Here is an 11177-nt window from a genome sequence, read left to right as displayed (position 1 = left end):
ATTCTAAATATACTTGAATTTACTGTGTATATCCCGGATTTACCAATAGAATTTGTATGGTTCTTAAAAAGGTGGTGCTAACTTGTAGTGGTTTTTTTTTTTTCCAAGTGATGGTAACTTAGGGCTTGTTCTTTTGGAGTTTAACTTGAGTATAATTATTGAGTTGAATTTGAGTTATAATTTGAGTTGAACTTGTAACTTGAGTTTGTGTTTGGTTGTGAACATTTGAGTTATGGTTTGAGATAAAAATCTTTTTGAGTTTGTGTTTGAGTGAGTCAAAACTTAAATTTGTATTTAGATAGTATTTTAATAAAAATTCAATGTTGATGAAAAATTTTAATAGGATATATGAGTCGGGTTTTATTCGTCTTTTCATTGTCAATGCATAGAAAAAAAAAATCATCTCAATCAGAATTAAAACGAAAAAGTTATAGCATTTTTAAGAATAGAAAAAATACTGTTCATTAATTTGAGTTCGAGTTTCTGAACTCGAGTTGAAGGAAAAACTTGAACTCAAGTTTTAGTCCTAAACTTGAGTTTGAACTCGAGTTTAAACTCGAGTTTAAACTTAAAAGAACATGAACACGAATAAAATTGTAACTCGAGTTGTATTTTTTTGAGTTTTGCACTCAAAAGAACAAGCCCTTAGTAAATCTTAGATTTTCCAAGTATACCAAGGATTTACTGTTAGAATTTGTACAATTCTTAAAAAAAGTGATGCCAACTTAGTAAATCTTAAATTTATCGTGCATATTTAGGATTTACTATTAGAGTTTGTACCTGCTAACTTAATAAATTCTGAATATACCTGAATTTATCCTATAAATCCAAGATTTACCAGTAGAACTTGTACTTCTTGAAACCGTGATACTAACTTGTAGCGTTCTTTTTCAAGTGATGCTAGCTTGGTAAATCTTGAATTTACTAAGTATATTCAGGATTTATCATTAGAATTTGATAAAAGATTCACACTATAAATCTAAGATTTACCAAAGAGCACCACCGGGGATTTACCAAAGAACATTATTGATAAATGAAGGATTTACACTGTAAATCCAAACTTTGCCAAAGAGCACTGATGGTAAATAAAGATTTACAATAAATTTAAGATTTACCAAAGAGCACATATTATACTCAACTGATAAATAAAGAATTCACAACGTAAATCCAAGATTTACTAAAAAAAACTATAATGGAGACCCCCAAAAAAACACTATTGGTAAATTAATAAAATTGGTAAATATAGGATTTAGACATAAATCAAAGATTTACTAAAGAGCACACACTACTCTATTGGTAAATAAAGGATTTACACATTTGTTCTTTGAGCAAAAACACTCCTACTCTTTCTTTTTCTTTTTTTTTTTCTTTTTTTTTTTTTGAGAGAGAGAGAACGCATTCTGATGTCCATTTTAAATAGGCTAAAAATATCCATGCATATGCTTTAAATATTACTCGTCATGCATTGCACAATCAAAACAGAAAAGCAAGATTAAAATATGGCAAACATTAGGCTAAAAATAGAGGCCTTTGTAAAAATAACTCAATAAAAAAGTTTTATTAGTAAAATAATTTTTTTAAAATTTTTATTTACAAAATGACCTCTTTTTACAAGAATTCTACCCATTCTGTTAACTGTTAATCTTTATTTTTTTTTTTTTTTTTAAAAAGACCAACGTTTTTGTATCTACTGAAAATGGAATCTCATCCATTCCTAAGCTATACAAACATCCGTTAACGCAACTCAACAAAATAAGATTATAAACAACATTGATTTACATATTCAAACAAGAACAGGAATCCAAATCCTTTTTTTTTTTTTTTTTAAGAAATCAAAACAAAACACAGACAACTCAGAATTTTCGTGATCTAAAGAAAAGGAATTTCGACAAAGCATTGAATTGATAATATTGGATTTCCAGTTTATTATCACGAAATCTAATTGACGAACTTAGCTCAGCCTCTATTTCATTGACGGACCTGCGAATCGTCCAAGTCGCGATTCGTACGCAATCACATGGTCGCCGTTCTAGTCGATATTTTGGTGCTTGACGAGAGATCAACAGCTGTGACTCTCGATCTCCAGACGAAGCTCGATGCTACCTTGAAGATGATGATGCTTGCGGACGGCGATGGAGCTCGGCAGCCTCATTGCATCGAATGGCACCGTCGTGAGATCTCCTGGCCTCGCAACGAACCACGAAAACTTCATCATCATCCACGCTGATCTTCACCGTCAATCGGCTTCGCCAACGGTGATGGTGACGGAAGGGTGCGATTCATTGTGGGGGCGGGGCCTTTGTTGGAGAGAGGGAGAAAGAGCAGGAGAGATTGAGGAGAGAGAGTTCGAGTGTCATAGGAAAAGGAAGAGAGAGTTGTAACGTTTGTTTCCTATATTCATTTATGATTTTAAATCATGATTCATAATTCTCTAGTGTTTTCTCTTATAAAAAATACAAGTAAAACGAGAATAATTCTGAAATGATTCTAAATACATAAACCAAACGTCTTCATGTGTTTCAGCTTTAATTTTCATACAAAGACATTTTTGGCAGTTTAATTAGGTCTATATACGGATTTATACTTATTTGGCTTACTTTCTAATTATTTCTAAACATTGGCCTATTAATTATACTTTTTATTCCCTTTATAATCTGGCGTATTTCCCTCCTCTCTCCATATTTAACAGAAAGCCACCGGATCATTTAATCAAAACTAGAGTGCTGCTCAAAAAAGACAAACCCACTTCCAAAAAGCAAAACATCCCTACACAACGTTAATGCCAAATGCCCAAAAAAAAAAAAAGTAGACCAGTACAACCATAGACAACTAGTCATCCACCCACCCTCCTGAATTTTAGCGCGGATAGGGTTGGCGAGAACCAGGAGTGAAGGCCATAGGTCCGGCTGGGTGCCCATGATGGGGTGCTCTAGGTTCAAAGACGCCGCCTCCACCATACCCGGGTGGTAGAACATTTCCAAAAGCACCCATTCTTGTGTGGTGCAATTCGTCCGGCCGAGGTGCATGCCACTGCATTCCCGGCAGGTTTGTTCTGTAATAAGGCTCGGACATTGGAGCTGGATGCATGTAAGGAGGCGAGAATCGTGCATGTGACCCGATCGGGCCATACCTAGGATCCTGACCCAGTAGATAATGACCTACTGGATGATTAGGACGATAAAGGTGTACCTGTGATTGAATACCGGATTCCCTACTATGCATTTCTACCGCCTCCAATTGCCTGCCGCTAAAGGTGTCCGTGTTGTCCTTCGGCCCCACATAATGTTGCTCCTCCAAGCCCCTAGCCCCATAACCAGAAGCTGCATTGGCACTGCTTGACCATATGTACCTGGAATAACGCCCATCACCATCAGTGCCGTGCTTTCTGTCAAGATCATCAATAGAAGCAGATCCAATCTGCCTATGTGAACCAGGCATGGTGGACTCAAAATGTTGATTACTATTTTCGCCACCCTCAACATGTGGAGGGATTCCTACATGAATCTCTCTAACAGGAGATCCTCTACCATCCCGTTTGTTGTCTACTGATATCTCGCGACTCACTCTTCTCTTGTTCTTATTCCTTGCATTCCAGGACCGGTTACTTGATTTCTCATTGGATGGCTCTCTCTCTTGACCACGACTACCAAGGCTCCCCCTGTCACCGCTCGTTAAAGGGGAGCTTTCTTTATGTTCACTTTCAGCTACCCCAGATACATAACCTTCTGGATTATCAGTCTCCACAGGATCCTCACATAGCATGTGATTACCACCATGATTATCCTGGTCATTCATCACGTAATCAGGCAACGCAACATAATCGTCATGGTCACCCATTGGATGATCAATGATATCATGATCAGCATGGTTGTCAACTAAGTGATCCCGGATCGACTCAGAAGGGCTTTCTTCCATGGCCTCTTCTTGCCTAGAAGTATGCTCATGACTTTCAGCTATTTCCCTGTGCTTGGCAGACCAATCAGGATGGCTCCAGAGAGAGAGTACAGGGGGCCTCAAATTCCATTGCTCCATTTGTTTGTCTTTTACGTCAACAGATCCAGGCAGATAAAATGACTGAAAGGAGATAAAGAGGAGCAACACCGTAAAGATTGTACTAATTGATAGTCAGCTGCCAGAAAAAAAAAAAAAAAAAGAAAAGAAAAAAAGAGGCAAAACTCTTTTCTTTACCTTTCCTGATAATAAACGATCATCCTCCCATACCAAAGCATAAGGATTATGCTTTTCATCTAACCTGGTACAAATGTGAGAAAGCAAAAGTTGGAAACAAGTACTTGAATGTAGAAGACAGAGAAATGAACAAATAGAAGCACCTACCTTTGCGTTTCTCGTGGAACAATAAGTATAAGGAGCTTCGGTTTAAACTGGAGCGCCTTGTCAATGAACTTGTTTGCCAGAGATGCTTTAACTCCAAAGGGAGGATTTAGCCCCATGATCTGCTCAAAAAGCAAAGCAAAAATTTTACCTGAAGGCTTCTGAACTTGGAATATCTTGTACCGGAAAAAGACAAAATCTTCATTTTTACCAATTTTGATCCATTTGGCAACTCATCTGGCTGGACAGTCATCCAATCCCTCTTCTCAAAATTAAAATCACTCTGGTAAAAATAGACATTAAAATAAAATCATATTTCTCTCATTTTGCAAACCACCAAACTTAAATATTGGTAAGAGATACTATTACCTTTGGTGGAATAAAATCATAGTTTTTGTATGAGCACCTTTTCCTCATCTCATCAAGCTTTTTCTTCATTAGGATACTGAAATCATTAGCACCACAACAGAAATCTACTATCTGTTCATGGAAACAATAGATTATCAGGTTGTTAACATTACTAAAACAAATGTGAAAGTGAAGAATATTGGATTCAATAGATGATAGAGTAAATCATCAACAACAAAACAATTACAAATACCTCAAAATTTATCCAAGTTCTAATAATGCTCAAAGAGATCTTACTTGATGTCAATTAAAGACACGTTTCCAATCATGAGTAAAATATAAAGAAATGGAATTTAGAATGCAAATCTCTAATGAAAATTTAACACAAAACAGTTGCATAAAACTCAACGGAAAATACAAAATTATGATCCTCGATTATCTGCTTAACTAGGGAGATGTCCAATGATATCAGAATACCGATTTTAAGTGTCATATGCCCAATATATACTGAAAAAAAAAAATAAAAAATAAAAAATCTTACCATATCACCATCTTGCGCATACCAGTGGAGTTTATTGACAATCTGCAACAGAAAAAAAAGAACCGGGGGGGGGGGGGGGGGGGGGGGGGGGAGGCCAAATGATAATATGACAAGATAGCTATAACAAAAATATTAATAACAACAACAACAACAATAATAACAATTATGATGATGATGATGATTAGAACTGGGATTCAATAATGGCATCGGGTATTAACAAAATGGAACTAGATTACCTCTATCAGTTTCTCCACACTTGTAAAATGGCGACCAAAGGATGTGTAACGCATACCATACAGAAAAGGTGCAAGATATACTTTGAATTTGTTCTAGAGCACAACAAATTAATAAGGTCAATAAAAACAAGACAACAATTATAATAATGACATTCAAGATGCATAAATTTCAATAAAAATGGCGTAACAAACTTGTAGTCTTGTATAATGGAACTATTGCGTTTTTTTTTCAATCAATAACAAACAAGAGAAAATTTATAAGAAACGGTATAAATTAACAAAAGAAAGAATCTTGCGCAGAGAAATTACAAATCTCAAAAAACAAAAAAGGGGGGGAAGATGTTTAAGAAAGAGACAGGAAGCAAAAAGGCTGGGAATGAAGAACATGATGAATGGCGTAAATTATAGAAGTTTATGACTAGCCTGAGATAATGGAATAAGCACTTATCTTGTACAACTGACCATACCTTCCACCTAAATATCCGGCCAAGACTATCTTGCGAACAAACAGCTTCTGCATCTTCCATACTGCACCCATCATCCAGTTTACGTAAAGCTGCTCGTGCGGCCTAGACATGAAACATAAAGAGTAAAATAAGTCATGATAAGAAAGAGACAGAGAACAGAATCATAACAACTTGCAACAACCAATTGAATTTTAAAGCTTGACATTGTACGTACCACAACTGCAGCCTCCACCTTGCCCTGCGTACAACTGTCCACAAAACTTTTCAACGAGTATTCATGAGTTGTTGGAACTTTGTGCTTTTCTCTAATATCTTTGATACTTATTGAGGATTCAACATCCTTAATTAAATCTAACAACCTGTATTGCAAGAGATATTTACCACTCATATCTAGACAATAATGCATGGACAAATTTATATCTCAGATCATGATGGTCCACAATATTAAATTTCAAATAACCACACAATTTTCTGTGTCAAAAATCAGAATTGGTAAACAGTTAGGGAACAACAAATACAGACCTCCTCTCCGAATCAGCATCTAATGGAGGTGGTCCACTGCTCAAACTTTTTGTGGTATCTTGCTTCTCGGGTTTCACTAGTTCAGACCTCTCATTCATGTATTCATAAGACCTAAGACCCATTGAAGCCTTGTTTTCCTCAGCCATGGGAGACTTCATTTCCTTTTTGCTTGCATCATTTACTTTTGCTTTCCGAGGAATACTTGATCCTGAAGATAGTCTTCGAGCAGTTGTTTTCCCACCAACTTTTAGAGCAGAAAACGGCTTACTCTGTTTAGGTGCAGCAGAAGCTGTTTTTCCCTTGTGGGATTCTTCGGGGGGAACTCTCACCTTAGACACAAGTTTCTTCCTATCTCCTAAAAATTCAGATGCCTCTCGTTGCCTCTTGTCTTCAATGATAGTCTTCTTTTTCCCAAAAGTACTCTTCTTTTCCCCAAAAGTACTCTTCTTTTCTTCAACACCAGGAAATTTAATGTGGTTTCTATGTGGGGTGCCAATTTTGTTGTCAATCTCGTGCTTTCTGAACAAAAAAACAAAAAAAACAAAAAAAAAAGGCAAAACCATTTAAGCATGTTCCTTCGAGAAAATCATGAAAAGAGAACGTCATATAGAACACATACAAGCAATATATCAGAATACGATTAGGCAAAAGATTATCCCAAGCCCTTGTTACTATCCCTTCCTTCTTGATGGTCTTGAAAGAGATTTTCCTGACACAACCAACGAAAGCATCAACGATCTGTGATGATGAAAGAAGATCATGATATGGGAAAACCAAAGAAAATATGACCAAAGATACCTTGGTAAGCATTTCCTATGGTATGATTTAGGACAACGCCGGCATATAGCAAACTGAAGATCAGGATCTTTTTTGTTCTCTCCTTGTTTGCAAAAAAGGCACTTGTGAACTGGACAAGTAAAAGATTCCCCCTCAGCAATCTTTTTCTCTAGGTCTTTAGCAGAAACTTCATTATCCCCATGGAGCACTTTTGCAACACAATGTGGATGGTAAAATCGCCCACAAGTTGCAGAAACACAACAAAAGACCTACAACAATCCATATCACCAAGCTCATATTCAAATAGCTATGCACTTTTGTACTTTTTTCATAAAATACAATAAAATTAAGAAAAGTTATCCCTGGCAACAGAAAAATCCCCTTCCCCATGAGAAAACAAGAGAAGGAAAAAAAGGAAAAAAAAAAAAAAGAAGAAGAAGAAGAGAAAGAAAGAGAGAGATGAAATCCAGAAAAAAACAAATTCCCCAATATACACACACATAACCAGATATTAAAGCAAAATGGTCATTTAAAATCCCCTTCCTATAGATTATAAATTGCTTTTGACCGCAATATGAGATACATCTGTATTAGCATACCAATATATATAAACAGCAGTTCAGTTCCTAACAACAACTCATACCTCAGCACCGGAATATTTATCAGATGATCCTAATTTCCCACAAATGAAGCACTGGTGCTGTTTATATTCACAATTCTTACACAAGAACTGTTGAATCGCCTGCCAAAAGAAGAGGGAAAATGAATGTTATGCCCACAGATTTTTTTTTTTTTTTTTTTTTTTATATACGAATCGGAGCGACAAGAAATTGAAATCAGAGAAGCAATATTAATAAGCTGCAGTGGCATACATCTACTTCTTCCTCGGTGTAGCCGAGTGAAGCGCAAAAAGATTCCTCACCGGCCTCCTTAGTTGCATGAAACGACCTAAGACAGCTCCCTTCGCAACTGCATTAAATCACAAATAGAAATCACACCTTCAATTTGACACCAAAATTGTGCAAAAAAAAAAAAAAAAATGATAAGATACTATGTGCATGTTCTAAATAAGGCGAAGCCAAGTTGCTATTAAAATTACTACTCCAAGATTCATTATAAGATAAAACCTAACAGTGGTAAATTCGGATATTATTAGAAGTAGGGCTCCTTTTTTGTAATTCTTTTCGAGCTCTCTTCATAGAGGACAACTCTTCCTGTCTTTACTTTATACATAACTACTATGACCAACAAAAGTTTATTGTTCCAGCAAAAAAAAAAAACAGAGAGAGAGAGAGAAAACTAACAGTCGTATACCACACAACCTTGTTCAAAATAAAATAAAATAAAATTTCAACGTAAGAAGCAGAAGAATGGCCAGATAAAAAATGTTAGCCCAACATGAGTTTCTAAAAACCCACTCCAATCCCCTCTTTCCCGTCTATACAGGACTAAATTTCTGTCTACAGGAGTTAAACCACAGAAAGGAACATACCATAAAAGGTCACCACCATTATCACAAATAGCACAAACAGAATCAAACAATTCACTATCTTCATTGGAATCGTCCTCTTCGGCATCATCCATGATATCATCTTCTGAGTCGTCAACTATAAATCTTGACATTGTTGTAGCTTGGGTTTCCTGGAAAACCATTGACTCGTTCAAAAGAGAAGTACACAATCATTAAAACAAAAAAACAAAAAAACAAAAACAAAAAAACAAAAAACAAAAAACAAAAATCAAAAACAAAAATTAAAACAAAAACTGGAAAGAAGTAAAGAAGTCAAGTGAAAAATTGAAAAAATAAGCGGGTCAAAGTAACCTCATCTTGTAGTTTCCTCTTCTTGGGCTTCTCCTGAAGAAACTCTTCCAAAAACTGCTCCAAGAAGGGGGGAGAAAAAAAATTTGCAGTTGTTAGAAACACTTGTGGTGCCATAACCGAATACAACAGGTCCATGGTTCCTAAGTAAGAACCTAACGTTCAAATTACTTTAAGATTTTAGCTGATGCATATTTTAAGCTAATGCATCCACGATTGAACTAAGAAATTCATTAGGAGGAACAAAAATGAATCAACCTCTTCTGAGTGATGATATCATTAAATGAAGTTAAGCTAGTGTCACAAACCTTAGACTTTGTTAACGCATCATTCCTTTTAACAGCTCCACTGATTAAAGAAGTATGGCCCACCAGATCATTCTCAGAAGGCCTAATCTCAGCTGAACTGTAAAGTGAGTGTAAATGTCAATTTCAGCAAGAAAACCCATAAGGATGGATATCAAACATATGTAGAAGTAAGAACACCACCTGAAGTTCTTAGCTATTTGATCCCACAAAGGTTTCCCAGATGCTTCAGGATTTCTCATCACATAATGCAGACAGTTAACCGTTATCAACGTTGATCTAATGATCTCCTCAAAGCTCTTCCTGGGCTTCTGAAGCTTGATCCAACAATTCTCCTTCGAGAGCACCGAAATCTCGGGCTTCACGTTGGAAAGATCGAACTTCCATGCTATGACATGCTTATATATTTTCTGTAGCCCATTATCAGCAGTCCCATGAAGGAAAATCTGCACTTGCCTGTCATCCACTCTCTCACCTTCACTCCATTGGATTGGCAAAGTAGAAAACGAAACGGGTTCATCTTTGTCATCCACGAAATGGTAATTCGAAACGGATAATGGCAACTCCTCTGCCTCATCATCTGAGGATGCCATATCCTTTTACTTAAGTCAAAACTCCAACTTCACAAATCAAAAAGAAGTTCAATGAGAAAGTCCTGTCAAAAAAATTAGAAAAACACACAAAAAATAAAACTACAAGTCCTTTCAAAAGGGTAGTCCAATAAATTAATGCATCTAGCAAAACCCATTTGAGACAATAGGCAAAGTAGAACAAAAGAAACTAGAAAGGCAAAATTTGCAAATCAAAAAGAAGTTCAAGGAGAAATTCCTGTTAAAAGAAGGTAAGAATTATAAGCAGTTTAAAAAGGGTAGTCATACAAATTAAATGAATCCACCAAGAAGCAATTTTGACAATGTGTAAACATCAATATCAAAACTAAAAGGAGAATTTTTCATTTTTCATAGCTATAAATATAGTCTTGCAGTGAACTGTGTTTCTAATATTATTTGTTTTATATTAGCTATAAATATTGACAAATTACATAAAATCATTTCTTTGGTTGATTGAAAGAAATGTACAGACTATCTCGTGGAAAACGCATGTATTAACGAAAAACAAAAGAATAGTAATTGTCATAGATATTCACGAGTTCAATTTTTTCCATTTTCTACTCAATTTTCTCAGCAACCAAACAAACTACAGTGTCGAGTTCTCTTTCCGAGTAGCAATGGATTGAAAAAGGAAACAAATTTTCTCTATGCAAATTCAAGAAAGTAAAGATGAGAAAAACAAATTTCGCTCATAGAATCCCAAACAACGGTTTCCAAGAAAAAAAAAAAAAAAACAAGGAAAATTAACAATAACTTAACGGAGAGAAAAACGAAACGCCATGAATGAAACGAGAAGAAGAAGAAGATTTTTCTGACCTAATTTCAGAGTCGCAGAAGATAACAGAGGAGGGGAATAAGGCGAATTCTTCTTTGTGTTTTTTTTTTTTTTCTTTTTGCCGCGATAAATTTTTTAAGGTTATTTTCAGATTTTATTTTAAAGTTAGCTGCTTCGAATTTTTAATTTGAGTTAAGATATGATTTTATTTTGAGTTGAGATATAATTTTATATGAGAGTTTTTTTATTGTAATAAAAAAATTAGATTTGATTATTTCTGAGAGTTTTTTTACTGTAGTAAAACTCTAATACTAAAATCAAATCGGTGAAATGAACGAAGCCTTTATCGCTGCAACCAAAAAGGATAACGAAATAAATATTTACAGGGATATTTATGGCAATTTATGCTTAAAGAATTAATCTCACGAATTTGAGTCTTTAATT

General features: G+C 35.4%; 1 protein-coding gene across 3 annotated transcripts; it reads right to left on the bottom strand.

The window, feature by feature from the left end:
• Positions 1–2724: 2724 nt before the first annotated feature.
• On the bottom strand, positions 2725–10852 carry LOC21397170 (protein ENHANCED DOWNY MILDEW 2). Of its 3 annotated transcripts, none has more exons than XM_024167905.1 (19): positions 10775–10852; positions 9531–10002; positions 9351–9447; positions 9046–9099; positions 8716–8864; positions 8096–8192; positions 7867–7965; positions 7245–7492; positions 7066–7155; positions 6447–6965; positions 6139–6283; positions 5925–6026; positions 5458–5550; positions 5222–5263; positions 4702–4812; positions 4544–4615; positions 4336–4454; positions 4189–4252; positions 2725–4074 (listed from the first exon to the last, which is right to left on the bottom strand). In XM_024167905.1, the coding sequence occupies exons 2-19, from the start codon at positions 9938–9940 to the stop codon at positions 2857–2859; spliced, it is 3729 nt and encodes a 1242-aa protein (XP_024023673.1). In that variant the 5' UTR covers positions 9941–10002; positions 10775–10852; the 3' UTR covers positions 2725–2856. The 3 variants fall into 3 exon arrangements, with proteins under 3 accessions (XP_024023673.1, XP_010099980.1, XP_024023674.1); XM_010101678.2 differs by having other exon boundaries at positions 9531–9967; XM_024167906.1 differs by lacking the exon at positions 10775–10852 and adding an exon at positions 10718–10734 and having other exon boundaries at positions 9531–9967.
• Positions 10853–11177: the final 325 nt, after the last annotated feature.

Source organism: Morus notabilis, unplaced genomic scaffold, assembly GCF_000414095.1.
Source record: "Morus notabilis unplaced genomic scaffold, ASM41409v2 Scaffold148, whole genome shotgun sequence".
Classification (NCBI taxonomy): Eukaryota; Viridiplantae; Streptophyta; class Magnoliopsida; order Rosales; family Moraceae; genus Morus; species Morus notabilis.
Note: the sequence above shows the minus strand (reverse complement) of the source record. Positions and strands in the feature narration are given on the sequence as shown.